This window comes from Carassius carassius, chromosome 15 (assembly GCF_963082965.1).
Source record: "Carassius carassius chromosome 15, fCarCar2.1, whole genome shotgun sequence".
In the NCBI taxonomy this organism is placed as follows: domain Eukaryota; kingdom Metazoa; phylum Chordata; class Actinopteri; order Cypriniformes; family Cyprinidae; genus Carassius; species Carassius carassius.
This window is the reverse complement of record NC_081769.1, coordinates 28,338,861-28,356,032: the sequence shown is the minus strand read 5'-3', so window position 1 is coordinate 28,356,032 and position 17,172 is coordinate 28,338,861. Positions and strand designations below refer to the sequence as shown.

The 17,172-nt window shown below is 35.5% G+C and overlaps 3 protein-coding genes across 5 annotated transcripts in view; 2 read left to right on the top strand and 1 right to left on the bottom strand.

Annotated features, from left to right (window-relative positions):
• LOC132158765 (calcium-transporting ATPase type 2C member 1-like) overlaps window positions 1-1,985 on the top strand; it is a 45,765-nt gene extending 43,780 nt beyond the window's left edge. For both annotated transcript variants that reach the window (XM_059568315.1, XM_059568314.1), the window contains exon 27: window positions 326-1,985. In XM_059568315.1, the coding sequence (XP_059424298.1) occupies window positions 326-447 (122 nt within the window). In that variant the 3' untranslated portion in view covers window positions 448-1,985. The remainder of the gene's footprint in view (window positions 1-325) is intronic.
• On the bottom strand, window positions 1,977-14,671 carry LOC132158767 (protein asteroid homolog 1-like). 2 transcript variants are annotated; one of them, XM_059568317.1, is made up of 5 exons: window positions 14,590-14,671; window positions 4,003-5,362; window positions 3,709-3,922; window positions 3,332-3,491; window positions 1,977-2,927 (listed from the first exon to the last, which is right to left on the bottom strand). In XM_059568317.1, the coding sequence occupies exons 2-5, from the start codon at window positions 5,305-5,307 to the stop codon at window positions 2,480-2,482; spliced, it is 2,127 nt and encodes a 708-aa protein (XP_059424300.1). In that variant the 5' UTR covers window positions 5,308-5,362; window positions 14,590-14,671; the 3' UTR covers window positions 1,977-2,479. The 2 variants fall into 2 exon arrangements, with proteins under 2 accessions (XP_059424300.1, XP_059424299.1); XM_059568316.1 differs by lacking the exon at window positions 14,590-14,671 and adding an exon at window positions 5,709-5,854.
• On the top strand, window positions 6,140-10,529 carry LOC132157837 (uncharacterized). Its single transcript, XM_059567108.1, has 4 exons — window positions 6,140-6,265; window positions 7,315-7,375; window positions 7,493-8,668; window positions 10,061-10,529. The coding sequence occupies exons 2-4, from the start codon at window positions 7,327-7,329 to the stop codon at window positions 10,498-10,500; spliced, it is 1,665 nt and encodes a 554-aa protein (XP_059423091.1). The 5' UTR covers window positions 6,140-6,265; window positions 7,315-7,326; the 3' UTR covers window positions 10,501-10,529.
• Window positions 14,672-17,172: the final 2,501 nt, after the last annotated feature.

Below are 17,172 nucleotides of genomic sequence, written 5' to 3'. Positions count from 1 at the left end.
CACAAATTATTTTAAATATGTTTAGTAAATAAAAATAATACAAATAACAACAATCTTAAAGAATATTTATCAGGCTTTTCTCAAACTAACTGGATTCTCAAATGCTGCTGTCATTAAAGCAAAACTTAAATATCAAATCTGAATTCTGAAATTAATGTCCACCTTCAAACTTTTTCACTTAATTTGTGGAGCTGATAAAATTATTGTAAAATTCTTGATTAAATGAGATTTTTATTGACAACATACTGTCATCAGTTACTGTGTTTTGGATTTTCACGTGTCACGTGATTTGCTCACTGATTTATACACCATCCCCTCTGTGCAGATCTGCTGTTCCTGGTGGGCCTCACATCCTCTGTGTGCGTGGTATCAGAGGTCATAAAGAAATTAGAGAGACTCAGAGGTGGAGAAAAGATGGCAGACACTGATGATTTCCATGAAGTATGACGCACATTGTGTCCCGTGCAGGAGATGGAGGGTGGGGCTGGGGCACGTGGTTTGGAATGTCGCTCGGGCTGGTCTCATAACGTACAAAACTATCCAAAGTGATCAGTCGGGTCTGACCTGTATGTACAGTACCCTTTAAAGGTCAAGACCAGGAGCTGACTGTATATCGATGACCTGGTCCTGAATGAAATGTCATCTCTTGACACGTGCCCTTTCCCATGGAGATGCTTTGGTGTGCTGCTTTATGACTGTACTGCTTCCCATAGCATCTGGGCGAACTTTATTTATGAGATACTGTATCTGTCCATACAGTGGCTGTATAGAATTCATGATTTAGGGATGTATTATGATTATTATTATAATTATTAAAAGGATTTTGTGTCGTTTATATCTCATTTTGTTAAAGCATTTCTTGTTAGAGGTTTGTGAAACAATGTGGATAATGCATTCCAAATTATGCTTGAATAATCATTTATTTTGAATTAAACCACGAGTGGAGGGTTGTTTTGTGGAAAGGACCACTCAGAGTGTGAATGAAGACATGCGTGATTCATTTTATAACACGGTAAAACAGGCACTGTTTAGATTTTGATTTATAGCAAAACACTGCAAAAGCTTTTTCATAATCTGCTTTTTATAATGACTTTCTATTTGAAGATACAAGATGACAGAATGATGGTGTTATGAGATTACAGGGTCCCATTTTATGATGGTACACGCACTATTAGTTCTTATATTAGACTGATGATTAATACAACTGGCTTGTACAATTACTTATCAGTTCCTCTGTATTTACATGGTATCAAAATTATATTATTACTTTTCTTATGTTAATACACTGGTATTAGGGCCATCTAAAATAAGATGCTTTTGCCTTTTCCCTTTACTTTGGCTTTTCCTAAAGTGTTATTTTCTCACCTGCTTGGTGCTCGGTTAGGTGAACGCTTAGTCCTTTAAAGGTTTAATGATTTTCCGTTAAATAGATGCTCATGTTGGGTGTACAGAAATGTTCGATGAAGTCCTGCCACCTCCAATGCCAAAAAAACCTCATTGCAGCCCATGGGCATTGTCTTACTCCCATCTGCCAAAATTGTATCTGGTTAATAAGGTACAGCTAATGATGATACACTATATATATCAGTTTTTGCAGTATGCGAATAATGCAAACATGTTTGTACTTTGTATTGCGGATAGTGGTTCTTTATGATCACGTTGTCCATATTTATTAATTGGTGAGAATCATTTTCTGCCCATTCTGTTGTCTGGCATTGCTGTTGCTTTGAAAACAAACATTATAATACACTGATATATTAAACAGTATAAAAGTGTTAAAATGAAGGGTGATAGGTAAAACATTTTTTTTTCTATTTTTAAGATTGTATTTATTTTATTGTGGTTTGCACAGCTGAAACCAGTAATCTGTTGTGGTCATTTCAGAACACAATTGTACAATAAAATTTTTACAAATCAAAAAAAAAAAGTGTCTCTGATGTTGATAAATCTGATTAACTATGCATGCACTACATACATTTTCAAGTTCAATTTTTATTTCATTCAATCACTGAAATTAATGACATTAATGTTTATAATAGCTTAATGCATAATTGTTACATTTAACATTTTGATATGAAAAATCAAGCAATAAACCACAGCAAACAGAATTTAAATGTAATACACGTACCTTTTTTTTTTTAGTATAATGTATTCTTTTGGGTAATGCTGGCTATTGTAGGTACAGCTATTAATACGTTATGCAGCATTATAGAAACCGGTTATATACACACATAATAAAGCTTAAAATAGAGAAATATTTAAATTTTAATACACCTTTCATTTTTAATAAAATCTAATTTTACTTAAAATACTTTGCAGAATAGTCCAATTCATCAAATTCCCAAAGTCCAACACCTTAACACAAATATTTTATAATGATTTTGTTGTATGTTGTGACATGCATTTAAAAAAAACAATTATTCAAGCACTTTCCATTATAATTGCAATAGTTTTCAAACATGTTTCTTTTTCTTGTCCTTTAAGGGATACTCGAAGCCTCTTTTCTTGGATTTTTAGAGGGATGATCAGCATTGCGATCTTTAGCTTTGTGTCTGGTACGGATGGTGCAGGAAACCTCAGTATTTTTAGTCTTTTGATCCTTGGATTTGGTCTTCCTCTTCCCACTGATATCATCGTCATCTTCACAGTCATCAATATCCTTGCACTTCAGATGTTCAAAGCAACTGTTCAGTTCATCTACAGGTGGATTTTGGCCTTTGTAGTTTCTCTGTGTTTTCCCAGCAGCTCTGTGCTCGAGCCCGGTTCTCATTTTCTTGATGAAGTCTTTACCCACCAAGCTCACAATTGCCTCCTTCAGCTGTTTGAAGAGCAGCTCGGTGCTTGAGCCCCTCACCAGCAGAGAGTGCAGAGTGATTCCTCTCCTGAGCTCTTTGACAAACTGGTGCACCAGTTTTCCACGGTACAAACTAAACACAACACCAGAACAACACTTTTAGTATTCATGTACAACAACACCAGTGGACACTTTGTATATAGCAAATTTAGAAATCTGTAGAAATCATTCTAATATGCTAATTTGGTAACAATCATGGTTTCTTTGATGCATTCTTTGATTAACAGAATGTAAAAAAATAACTTTTATTTGAATATTAATGTGGTTGTATATATATATATTTTTTTTTCTTTTTCTTTTTCTTTTTTTTACTAAAACTGGAATCATACATTATATTTTCAAGCATTTTAAATTACATGTGGGAAGTCACAAACAGGAAGCACGATTGTTATCGATGCAAATCAAAATGATAATTATTATCAAATAATCAGTAAAAGCTTTTTAAGATAGTTTGTGAGTAATAAATGGATGTTGTACCGTGCAACCTCTGGTTCAGATACGGGACAACACAGTAAATGATTGAGACAGAGACTCCACTTCAGGCAGGACTGCCACTGGCTGTATAGATGAGCTGTTTCATGCTCCAGAGAGATCCTTCTTCGACCAGTTTGTAGCTTCTTAAGATTCAACAGCATGTCTAAATCCCCAGACCAAAAAATAGCATACATTCACACTTTGTTACAGTACTGTACATACTTCAGCAACATTTTTTGCCATTTATATAATCATTTGTTCACAATTATGTAACAATGGGGGCATACACTGCATGTGCATGAGTTTGTTTTATTAATTTAGTGCGAGCTACAAGGAACGTCTTCTGTTAACAAGATAATGATGTACAATATCTTAAATACCTCTTTGTTTTTTAGGTGTACTGCTGAACTGGCCATAGACCATTCCCAGCAGCAGCCCCCAAAGATGCACTTGAGATGGCGGAGGCTGTGCGTTTACTAGCCAGTAACGTGTCACGAAAAGTTGCAGCTGTAGATCAGGTTGAATCTCTCTTAAAATCTCCGACGACACACCCAAAGTTTCCAGGAGCACCTGAAGACGCACGTTGTGTGGTTCCTAGAAACATTAGAATGACAAATACTGTAAAACAAACAATTTCATTTCACTTCAAATGAGAGCTTAGACATCTTTATTACCTTCCATAATGTTTCCAATTGAAGTCCTTCCATCACCCTGGTCTTTATGGCTTCAACTTTCTGTCTGCTTAGTTTAAACTGTTGTCTGCAATACTCCTCTACAAAATTCTTGCTTGTGCCAGTCAATGGTTTAATGGCTAACTCTAGTTTATCTGCAGTGTCTTCTTCTCCCAATAAAAGTAACCCGTAAATCACTTGGCGTATGGGACGAGAGGTTTCACTGCTACAGGGGAGTTGGAAATCTTCAACCTGGATTGTCAAGTAAACCCTTTGATGTACCAGTGCATCGATAATGGAGGAGCTCATCTTTCCCTCAAGTAGGAGGCTCAAGGTCCATTCGGGCAGAACATGCAGTGGACCTGTAGAAGCTGTCTGTGGAATCGTCTTTGATTGGAAGAACTGGGCAAGATAGCCAGAGATGAGCTTGTACTCTTTGATTCTCTGGGAAAGTTTTTCTTGGATGAGGGTTTTTTCTTCGTTGCTTGTTAGTTCCAGCAACGCACTTACAGCTTCATCTGGCCCTGGGAACTGGGATAACCAGTTAAGCATACCATGAATCTGGGTGTGCTCCGTCTCAGGCATTGAGTATTTCTCCCAACCCAGGCTTTTGATATTGTGCAGCTTCACATAATCATTATCCAAGATGGTAGCAAGGACTGGGAGAAGCTTAGGGTTCATTCTGAAGGATTCACAGAATTTTCCCACTGTAAAGTGTTTGGCTTGGATGAATTTTCTGTTTGTGCGTCTGTTCACTTCCACGTTTTTCCAAAGGAAATGTGTGATTGGCAGGAATCCTGCCGTGAAGTTGAATAAATAGAAGTCACTGTCATTAGACAAAACTGGACAATTCCATTCTTTCGCCAAAGCAGCGATTTCGCAATCAGCCTCTCCAAGACACTGAATAATTGGTATCTCAAGCTTATGAAGGAGCTGTGTGAAGACATTTTTGATGAGAATAGGAAGGACCTTGGCTCTTTTCCCTGCTGACAAGGCAAAGGCCGCATTTATTTTCTCCTGTTTTCGTTTCCTAAGAGGGTCCCATTTTTTGTCAGTGTGGTCAGCACCACCATCAAGTACAACGTAAGGGTGAATGTCACAGTCTCTGAGGTTCTCAAAGAACAGTATGACCATCTCCTCAAAGGCATCATAGTCTCCACCATGCATCTGATCCAAATTGCAGTCAAAGTACAGGGTGTAGTATAAGTTAGATCCATCGATTATTAGTCGACTGTCTCTAATAGCCCAGCTTCTTAAATCATTTCTGTTGCTGCTCTCAATGAAGAGCCTCAGTCCTTGAACTCCCATGTTCACAAAGTTGTTATGTCACTAACTTGCAGCAGTATTTTGGTTTATACTTGCTCTGAAAACATAATAAATCATCTTTTAATTATTGAGATATTGTCAGTATTTATCAATTTATTGTTTTAATTATGTCATGTATAAAACTATTTTGTAATAACGTATTCTATGAAATTTTATCAAATCATTATATGCATTATATAAAAATTATATCGAGTAAAATCTTGACACAAAGTCACTGTCACGATAATGATAGGTAGCACGTTGGTCCAGGCACGTAAATTTATTCAAACAACAACAGCTTAAACAAATTCATAATTCCTCCGCTATCAAATGTGGTCAGATAAGTAGCCTAATATGTTTAAGTAACTTAAGAAACCATATTAAAATGATTGAAAATATCTTACGGATGTGTGTGAGGCGTCTGCGAGCTGCATGTATGCAAACAGGATGTCGATTTTATTGGCAATATAATATTGGAAAACGAAACTAACTGTCATGTGAGGCTGACATTTACACGGAAGCGAAACCTTGGCCTTAAGCACAACACTGCCATGGATACCTCTAATGTCTAGCCCTTTTCACAGACGATGCAAGATAATTCACGGGTAATGTCCCCTGGCAACTGTTCCCGGTGTTGTGCCCAATTCTGACACTGTGTAAATTAGTGAACTGTGACCTTGACTTGGTCAGTTTAACTCACTGTGATGTTTAAATGTTAAAAGTACAAATTATAAACCTAACGGATTTCTCTGCTGCAGTTCTCTGCTCTTTATTATCGATACCTTTTCGAAAATGGTTGCTTCATGCTATAGCCTAAGGTTTTTTTTTTTTTTTTGGGAGGCAGGGTTGAGGCAGTTTATGCAAAGTTGTAAAAAGAGTGCATTTTGAATGACAAATATGCTTTAAATGAAACGACACGATGTGATGTGGTTCAGTGAGAAGGCTGTGATACGCTTATGAGGTAAGAATATCTTTATGTGAAGTTTTCAGATAGATTTTAGACAACAGTCATTAATCCAATGAAGGATGACAACGTCTTGCTGAACGTGTAAATAAGTTTATATATATATATATATATATATATATATATATATATATATATATATATATATATATATATATATATATATATATATATATATATATATATATATATTAACTTATTTACACGTAATAAAAATCTGGTATTAAAGTGCACAACATGATGTATTATTAAAACTAAGTTTTAGTTTGTTTTTTTTGAAAATAATTATAAAAACAGAAATAGCTACATGTTGCTATAGTATTGTATAAGAAGTTATGATTGTGTGCTGTATACCCTGCCTGGGAGAAAAATATCTAGTTTAATATTAATGAAGCAGTTAAAAGTAGGATGGCTGTAGTTAATATCAGTGCTTAGCAATATTCACGAATACTGAAGAAACTGCTGTATAACAAAATTAATGTAAGCATTACATTTACATTTAAATGTTTGTGTGTGTGTGTTTTGATATTGTGAAGTTTGTTTGTCTTAAAATTACAAATTACTCTTGTGAGCTGGCATGAGTTTTTTTTTTCTCAGGTGTTCATTTGTTGTGGCCTGTCATGCGCTTTATACATTTCATTAGATTAATTGCATGATTTAAAACCATGTAAATACAGAGAACAATTTGCATGGAAACTTTTTAAGTTGATACAATTTAGCATAACATTCTAAATTTAATTGTCATTGTGATGGCAGATTTAAGCTCACGATAACTTGGTAATTTAAGTTTAGGAAATGTAAAACAACAATAACACATGCAAAATGTTGCCTTCATATATATATATTTATATATATATTTATAATTTTTTTTTCACTGCTATTTTTTTTATACTGATATAAAAAGAAGCGCACAAACTGTTTTACAAATCTGCAAAGCTCTAAAATGTAAAATGGTGTAAAATGGTGTAAAATGAGAACTGTATATTGCAAAATATAAAACATTATTTAACATGGGTCAAATGGATTTTTTCTTTTTCAAAACACAGACTAAAATCAGGATGGAAATCATGTTGACTATTCTTCTGATCACGTCAATGATTGGCCAAGGTAAAACATGCATCATTAGTTCTTTCTAAAATCTTTATATGTTGCTGTTTTTGTCCTCTCAAGGTCTAATAAAAGACATGTTCTGCTCACATGAAGTCAATATCCATAATTTAACAGGTCAGTCTTGGGACAGCTATGGAACAGACTTCGTCACAGTATTCCCAGAAAACATAGCTTTCTACTACCCATATACTCCACTCAATACTCTCAGTATCACTGCTCTCTTTCCCGACACCAAGGTGGACATCTTCGTCTCAGAGGTATTGACATACTCGGACACACTGCTAGCAGGAAAGCCTGTATCTGTGACACTGGATATTGAGGAATACCGCCTCGGTTCTACATCTCAGACTGTCAGAGTAAGCAGCACAGAGCTCATCGTGGTGCAGTCAATCAGCAAGAAAGGAAACAGTGTGCAAACTAATGTTGTTCAGCCCCTGAAAAACCACGGTACGTTGTATACCATCCCTTCACTGAATCAGATGCTTAATACTTTTTATCAGTCGGCAGATAACGTCGGCGGGAGATACAGCTCTTTCAGGCTGGTTGTTATCAATGGAGAAAATTTGATTAAAAATGTCACAATTGTAAAACTGGCTAGAAATGAGACCTACACGCTCAATCCCTACACTGCTCTCCAGCTCCAAACTGACGGTACAGAAACTGCGGTTTATTCTGATGATAGAGTGGCTGTGATGCTGACCCATCCTTGCGTAGAAACGGAAGAATGCAGATGCAACATGGTGCTGAACCAACTTTATCCCGACAGTCTGCAGGATAGCAGATTTGTCGTACCCTCAATACTCAGCACCAGCAACTTTTGGCTACATGTGACATCCTCCGTGAAAGCCAGTGCCAGTGGCGGGGATCTAGGATTGAGTACTGTGAATGCCTATTCCTCAGAACTCCTGGCCCTTCCATCTCTGCAGTTTGAATCCCAGTTCATCATTACATCTTCTCCTGCTTCTCTTCAGCTTGTCGGTCCAGGCATCATCGTTGAACCGATCTCACAATATATGTTCTCTGCGTGCTACCTAGCACCTGTCAGCTCGACAGATGCCAAGGCCTTAATCATAGCAGAGACAAGCTACAAGGATAGTGTGTATAAGGATGGTGATTTGATTTCATCCACTGCATGGAGCACCATCGCCAATTCGGTGTACTCATCAGTGATAGTGCGTCTTAAGGACACGCACGTCATCTGGCATCCATCCACAAAGATCGCTGTGTATGTGTTTGAGATGAGCACACATATGTATGGTGGTCCTGCTATACCTTTAAGTGAAAAGCCAGGTAAGAAATGTGAGCTATCTGGTAATGGTGATGTCAGCTACGCTAATAATTGTTCTTTTTTGTATTATGTAGTGTGTTATTCTAACATCATCACAAGTATCTGTCATTTACACTAGTTTCTATATTGGTACTGAAGGTTCCATAAAGAACCTTTACCATTCATGGAAACTTTCCATGTGGCAATATGTTCTCCACATTAAGGAAATTAATATTTTAAGATCTGTTCACTTGAAGGCTTGTTAGGGAACCCAAAATAGTTGGCCTTGCTGTGAAAACCTGTTTTTTGAAATCTTTTTTGTTTCAAACCTCTATGACTTTCATTAAAATATTTTGTAAAATGCTTTCGTATTTTTTGTCCATATAATGAAAGTCATTGTAATCCAGTGTTGATATGTCCTATGTTGAAATTCATTGTAAGGACAAAAACAGTTCTTCTAAATAAAGATTTTCATTATGGTCCAAAGAAAGAAAGTCATATAGAACGTGGAATAAAATCAGACAGAGTAAATTATGACAATTTTTTTTGTTTTTTTTTAATTGGGGATTTTTATTCTGTACACACACATTGTTATCTTACCACTGTTATTGCACAGGAAAAAGTTCATAGTTCATTGAATGCTGTCTCAGTACAGCAAATCAAGGTTTCACAATAAAAACCTCCCATCAATATAACTATTAATGATTTTCAGCAAAAACTGTAAAACAGTTCAACAGCAAAAAGTAGAACATAAAATACAAAAACCGTTGTTTTTGCTAACTTAACTTTTAATGAATAAAATACAACATGTCCTGATCTGCACTTGTCGTAAGAGCAAAGTTAAATCTATTGGTTAAAATCTGCCATAGTTAACACTATCCTGAAGTGTACTAGTGTGCTTTTATTGTGTTCTCTTGGAATTAAAGTAAAATATGCTAATATTGGAATTTGGAGAAGTAAATTGAGAAAAATGATTCCAATTTATGGCCGTATTATACAAAAAGCTTTCAAAATGAACTTACAAAACCACTGCTAAAGAAAACATTAGATTTTTGTTGTGGGTTTGGCAAACACTCTTAAAAATAAAGATGCATTGGCGTCACTAAAGTGAAAAATGGTTCACTCTTAAAAAATACATGTTGCAAAAGTTGGTTTTCACAGCGATACCAATAAGATTCATTCTGGGCTCCCCTTAGTGTGAAGAACATTTTATAGTATAATGAAACTTTTTATAAATAACCTTGTGCAATGGAAAGGTTCCATGGATCTCAATGAAGTACCAGAATTTTTAAGAGTATTATTTTAATAATTGTCATAACGGTTCTTCTGTGGCATCACTACCAAAAAATAAAAAAAGGTTTCCTTTTAGGAAACGTTATTGTTAAAAATGTACACTTGTGTTTGTGTGCATTTAGACTCTTTAGGCTGTGCGTTGGTTCCTTCTAAGTTTGATATCATCGTCACACCTCAAACCTGGCCTGAATCCCATCAGTACTGTAAGCTCATAAGTGATGAGCTATTCAGTCCCAGCAATGAAGCGGATCATGAGGAGATGGCCAGCATCCTGAGTAATGACAGTATGAATGAGAGGTTCTGGATTGGCGTGCGTCGCAGTCTGCTGAATTTAGACTGGTACCGGCAGAAGGGTAACAGCTCACAAAACTTGTCATATACGCGGTGGGGAACTGGGGAGCCAGGTGTTGCTGCGAATGGCATGTGTGCTTCAGTAGTCCCAAACCCAAGCATGGATTTCCAGTGGGAAACTACACACTGCTGTACTCTACTGAAGTCTATCTGCTACACAAGGCCTCAGTACTTTCCCCTGTACGTTCCAATCTCAGATGTGGTCAAATGAGACGGATAGTAATTCTAATGTTCCAAAAAATAATGAATGGCCAAAGAAAACCACTTGCCAGAATTTAGTTTAGAATTTATAGCTGTGTACATCATGAATTTACATACTGCTAATATACAAACTTCATTAACCCTCATGTTATGTTTCACCTAGAGAGTATATTCTTTTTTCCTGAAAATGCTTGTTAATGTAATCGCATTAGACTAAAACCTACTGATTTTGCTCACACAGGGTATAACTACTTCTCCAAAAAAAGATGTCCACACTGTTTTTCTAACAATACTTTATAATTGTTATTAGCACTTTATATTTCCAAAATAAAGATATATACTTTAAAAAAAAAATAGTAAGATTTTAGGATACATTAAAACAATCTGCATATCATTGTCTGGTAAAGTTTTTTTGCCCAAATAAACCAACTTTCACACCTCAGACCTCGTGCGTGCATTGTATTTCCTTTCTATTTCCATTTATGCATTTAGCAGATGCTTTTATTCAAAGTGACTTGCAATTCATTGTCAGAAAAAAGGCGTGAGAACTGTCACTAGGGCGGCATCTTTTCAAAAATACACCTGTTAACTTATTTACCCCTAAAAGGTGCATTTTGGTACCTTAAACTAATAAGTAGTAACTAAAATGGGCACATTAATACCTTTTGAAAAGGTACCACCCAGTGACAGCTTTTGTACCTTTTTTATGAGTGTAGAGGAGTGAGGAATTGAGTGATGATTGTGCTGTGAGATTATACAGCATGTGTTATGACTAATAGTCATATGTCAAAAGCTCATTATGCAAACTTGCATGGAGACACTAAATGAGTTTTGAATGCAAAATAGTCCTGAGTTGCTGGAAAAACACACAAAAGAAGATTATTTTGCTCAGAGAGTGAAAGATCTGTGGTCTTGAAGCATCAGGTAAGTCATAAGTTTTACTCAATTACATGAGAATGTTTATGATCTGTCTGCTGTTGTTGAAAAAGCACTATATGGCAATAATTTCTGTCTGACATTGTATTGGAATAACAAATTTAGGAAGAGCTTTAATTAAAATGTTTGACTATGACTTGGATTCTTTCAAAAAGTTTAGAAACTTAGCAATTATGCATTGGTTATTTTTGTGACTTCTTTATATGTAAAATTTTATAAAACTTACAGATGTAACATCGACATTAATCAGTTTTGTTTAAGTAAATTATATTAATATGACTGAATCAGGAAGAAATATCTTCACAAAAGAACTGCACCACTTCATATATCCTTTATGAAACTCTTATATATTTTAGTTTACATTACACGTATTAATTAACTCTTTAAAATTCAGACAGAATTATTATCTCTGCTATAATTGTTAACTATTATCTCTGGAAAACGATGGAAACCTTTGAAAATCAGCCTAAACAAACCAGACCAGCCTAAACCAGATCAACAAACCATATCAGGTAGTTTTTCCCAGCAAAGGAGTCATAAAAGACAAAAAAGAGGAAAAAGGACCAGTTTTTATGTATCAGATTGTCTTATTTATCCATCTGATTTTCTAGCTTGGTCTCTTCTGAGAACCACGGAGTGACCATGATGCTGTTTCTTCTTCTCTTCATGTCTTTGGTTTGCTCTGGTAAATCATCTCTCACAACTGCACACAAGCGTATGTACAAAGTTTTTTTAATCACTACATATATAAGTTTTACTGGTTTCATTGTTGTTTTGTTTTGCTCTCCATTTTACTGCAAATAAAATGAAGTTTCTTGAGATGAAAGAGTGCAGAGAAATACGTTAGAAACTAGTAAACTGTAGGAAACTGTGCATGGGAATGTTATATCAGAATATCTATATTTGTACAAAAAATAATTCATTTTAAACTTATGATTTGACAGGACTGTCAGTGGAGAGCTATGGGAAAGACTTCATCACGGCATTCCCAGAAAACATTGCCTACTACCATCCACAGGAGTCCTCAAACACGCTCCAAATTTCTGCTTTCTACAACCACACCCTCGTCTCAATCAGCATCAACTACAAAAACGTATATAATGATACGCTACAGTCTGGGCAGACTAAAATTGTGCATTTCCCCAAGCACATTGAGCAATATCAGTTCACAAACTCCCCTCTTGTAGTCAAAGTCAACAGCACTGAAAATATTGTGGTGCACTGGCTCAGTAAACGCAGCAACAGCGTGCAGTCTAACATCGTTCAACCTGTAAGAAATCTCGGAACATGGTATTCAATCCCATTTATCAATTACAATCAGATGATGGCGTCCTTTTACAATATGTCAGATCAGTTAGCTCCGGACAACTGGAGATACAATTCGTTCAGGCTGATCGTTATCAATGCCGAGCATGCTGTGAACTTAATCACAGTCCAAAGTATCAGCGCGGATGGTCAAAAAGCATTTAAAATTATGCTCAGGCCTTACGAACTTTACCAGTTCCAAACTAACGGTTCGGACATTAAACTGTACTCTAAGGCCAGCATAGCTGTGCTGTTAACCCACCCGTGTGTAGAAACTACTGAATGTGATTGCAATATGGTGGTGAGCAACGTTCTCCCCCAAAAGCTGTGGGGTGACACGTTTGTTGTGCCATTGGTGAAGAACCTGAATACCTCCTGGCTGCAAGTGACTAACACAGCGGAAGTATGGCTGAATGGCAGAAATATAAAAACTCAACAGTCCAATTCCTCAGAGCTAATTCCATTCCCAGAACTTAAGAATGCATCTCAGTTCATCAGTGCATCAAATGAGGTGTCCATCAGACTTATCAGTCCAGGCCTCGTCTTAGAGCTCATACCAGAAACCATGTACGCCGCTTGTTACCTGGTTCAGATGAACTCGACAGAAGGTGAGGCTGTTATCATAGCTGAAACAGCCAGTATGGACAATGTGTATATAGGTGGCCAATTACTGAACTCCACTGGCTGGAAACCCATTCCCTATTCAAACTACTCTTCCATATCTGTGTCGCTTAATGGTGTGCATGTCATCTGGCATCCAACCTCCAGGATCGGAGTGTACAGGTTTGAAAAGATGGAGAGTGGAATTCCTTATGGAAGCCCGGCTATCATTTTAAACAAAGACCCAGGTAAAATTATATATATATTTTTTTATCCAAGAGTAAGTTAAAGTCAACATCAAATTCTACTTACAAGTTACAACCTATTGTACTTCAATTTTTGGAAGAATTCAATTTTATTTGGTTTATGAAATCAGGAGTTGATTGAATTGTGATTGGATTGGCAAAATTGTATATATTATTGAATGTCTTAATGGCACATGACATGAAATTGGATTAATTTGCAATGCGTTTTATAGAATTATATTTATTTATGATGCATAATAATACTGTTAAACACTATAACAATTAAATAATTTTAAGAAATCCATATTTGTTTGGTACAGCAAAGATGTTATGAAAAGTAACTATTGAAAATAAATGCTGTACTTTTAAATTTTCTATTCTTTAATAAATTAAAAACAAAGTGTACCACAGTATTGTAAGTTTTACATAAGAAATGTTTCTTGCAAAAAAAAAAAAAAACTAAAAAAAAAATACCGAGCATATTAGAATGATTTATGAAGGATCAAATGAAACTGAAGAATGAAATAATGGCTGATGAAAATTCAGCTTTGCCATCACAAGGATGAATGACATTTTAAAATACATTAAATTAAAAAAACTGTTATTTTAAGTAAAAATATATATTTTGAACAGTAGTGTAAACAAATAACTTTGTTATTTTAATGGAAATTAATTGCTCAGAAAATGTATTTTAATTAAAAATCTGTTCCTGACTTTTTCTTATGAATGTATATCACAAATTATCTTCGATGTAACATACACAGATGAATCATGCAAGACCAAGAATAAATACATTTTAAATTAGCTGACTAATATACATTACATCATCCTACTTTAAGTTACATTAAAATGCCAATACATCAAAATTCACAGTGCATACTGTAAATGTGTTAACATGTGTTTGTGTGCTCACAGATCGTGATGGATGTGTGGCAGATTCTGTACAATTTAAGACCACTACTAATGTCATGACATGGCAGCAATCCCATCAATACTGCCTAAATATATTTTACCAGCTGAGCACACCAAGCAGTGAAATGGTCCAAAAACAGATGACCAACTTTTTGCGAAACATCGGAAGTCGCAGATACTTCTGGATCGGTCTGCGACGCAGTCAATCCATGTCTGAGTGGTATTGGCAGAAAGGCAATGACACCCAATACAGTGTGAGCTACACGAAGTGGGCTAGAGGGCATCCAGATAAGCCCTGGAAAGCTTTGTGTGCTGCTGTGTCCCAAGACGACAACAATGAGTTTACCTGGAAGAGTTTGGCCTGTTGCGCTAAGCTTAGGCCCATCTGCTACAAACACAGCAAATACTTTAGTGATATGATCTTTAATACACTATATGATCATTTTAACATCACTTAACCAAAGGTCTGTCCTTCTTGCCAAAATTCTTGACCTGAAGTTAGTAACTGCAGTAATAAATCATATTACAAAAGTTTAGTCATGGTTCTTGGTCAAATTAATCAAACTGCTTATTTATAGAAAAGCTTCTCCCTGTCTGTTACTTTATATAAATTTGGTAGTTTTTATGTGCGTAATATAAATCAATATTTGCATGTAAAAATATATGGATCTTCTGAAAAGAGAAAAAAAACGACATATTATTAGTTATATATCATATTTTAGGGCTTCATATACTATTATTGCACAAACCAAAACTGAATAGCCTCTCAAATATGACAACTATCAAAGCTTTAATGTCTGATGTAATGCATGGTGATCTAAATGAAGGCAACTAAAGTGAAATGACTGTAGGGGAATACAAGCATATGTCACTAGATAAACAATTCTCTTATTAATATCACCAAAGACACCTTCAAGTATATTTGGCTTGATTCTGGTGCATTATGGGTGTGTTGGTTGAAGTTTTTCGGCTCACCGTCGTCTCCATTCTATGATGTAATTTAGGTAAATCAGGGGTTGTAGACTATTAATCACAGACACCTATAGACATAAACATTCAACAGTTTAAATTTTAATCAGTCATAAACATGTTTTGCTTGTAATTATGAGTCACTTGCGCTGGTTTACAAATAAATAAATTCAATAAATTACTTTCAAATTAATAATCTGTGTTTTCCCTTTATCTCACCATTTATATGGGTTTATGTTTTATTTAAGGCATATCTATGTCATAAATGTGAATTGTTAGCATCACATGTGAGTGAACTTGTGGCGTAAAGTAGGATACTTTACTGTTTTGTTTTCATTATTATTACCACATTTGGCTGTGTTATGTACTAAATACTGGCAAAATGGTTGCAATAACAACTCCAAGCTCGTTTTTAAAATGTTTTTGCAAATCTCTTGGATCAGCTGTATGACGTTTTATTTTTGAGAATTTAGTCTCGCGCAGCCAGACCTTCAGACTGAGGGCTGATGATCTGGAATCCATGGCAGCTTTCTAAGGCCCGCCCATGAGGCCGTTTGACCGACATATCAAACAACCAATCACAGTTCATTTCGTTCAGCTTCACGTTTCGGGGAGTGGAAATGTCACCACAATAATAGACTGTGTGTAAACTCTCGGACATATTTGAAAGATTTTATCCCACAAACTTTAAATATTTCACATACTTTTGAAACTCCAGTGTTTATATGACACTGATAAGCACTCGTAGTCACAGTTGTAAACTCGACAGCTTTCTTATTTCGTGAGGGGGTTTGGCATCATGGCATCTTTGTGCCTAAGCAGCAGAATTTTGCATTGAAAACAACATTATATCAAATACTGAAGTGTTTGGCATAGCCAGGATCCTATGCAAATCTGAGAGAAAACCTAAATTTTGAAAGTCAAATGTGTCCGAGCTAAAATAAGGGCAAAGGGGTGATTTGTAGAGAGAAGAACAGTACTGACCAAGACATCAGGTAAGAGATATTGTTGTAGTTAGAGTTGTAGCATAGCAGATGGTTTGTGTAGATAAGTGTCCTTTAACGAATGTAATTTAAACCAAAAATATATTGTTGCCTTTTTTGTTTGTCTCAGCTGATTTGTTTTAACTTTAGAAAATAAGACTTTTCTGACATCTGTGGCTTCAGAAAATATTTTTGGTCCCCAGTTTACATGACTTACTGTATATTGTTCTAATTAGTTGATTTGTGACAGTATTCTGTGTTGCGTGCATGGTGGTAACCAGAGTTTGAACATTAGTGAAGTCTGGGTAGAATTGTGCAATATTAAAACCTACAAATGCAACTCATATACACTGCATATAAACTTCAAAAGAGACAGACATGTAGATGTAGTCTGTGAAAGATGTTTTCTCTGTTTTATGGGGATGGACATTGTTAAATTAGAACTTTTTTATTGCATCAACATTTTTTATTACTTTAGGGGTGAATAATTTATTATTTGTTTATTATTACAATAGTTGTTACTGTAAGAGTTTTCATTAGTTAACATTGCTGCATGATAAGAACTTTGTGCTCTTATGAATGTTATAGCATGACTTTGAAAGGTTAATTAAACTTCAACGACCTCATAGCTTGCTATGGCCATGCTGCTTTACACACATTAATGAGTGGCAAAATATTTAGCAATTAATGTGTTTTTGTAATTTCTTCCATCACTAGATTACAGAGCAAGTT

What these genes read in the sequence shown, in the direction of transcription:
- LOC132158767 (XM_059568317.1), bottom strand. Translation starts at nt 5,307, where the DNA reads ATGGGAGTTCAAGGACTGAGGCTCTTCATTGAGAGCAGCAACAGAAAT. An exon ending in AATTGGAAACATTATGGAAG is followed by an intron (nt 3,923 to 4,002) that starts GTAATAAAGATG and finishes TAATGTTTCTAG; the next exon opens with GAACCACACAACGTGCGTCT. An exon ending in TACACCTAAAAAACAAAGAG is followed by an intron (nt 3,492 to 3,708) that starts GTATTTAAGATA and finishes CTGGGGATTTAG; the next exon opens with ACATGCTGTTGAATCTTAAG.
- LOC132157837 (XM_059567108.1), top strand. Translation starts at nt 7,327, where the DNA reads ATGGAAATCATGTTGACTATTCTTCTGATCACGTCAATGATTGGCCAA. An exon ending in CACGTCAATGATTGGCCAAG is followed by an intron (nt 7,376 to 7,492) that starts GTAAAACATGCA and finishes ATAATTTAACAG; the next exon opens with GTCAGTCTTGGGACAGCTAT. An exon ending in ACCTTTAAGTGAAAAGCCAG is followed by an intron (nt 8,669 to 10,060) that starts GTAAGAAATGTG and finishes GTGTGCATTTAG; the next exon opens with ACTCTTTAGGCTGTGCGTTG.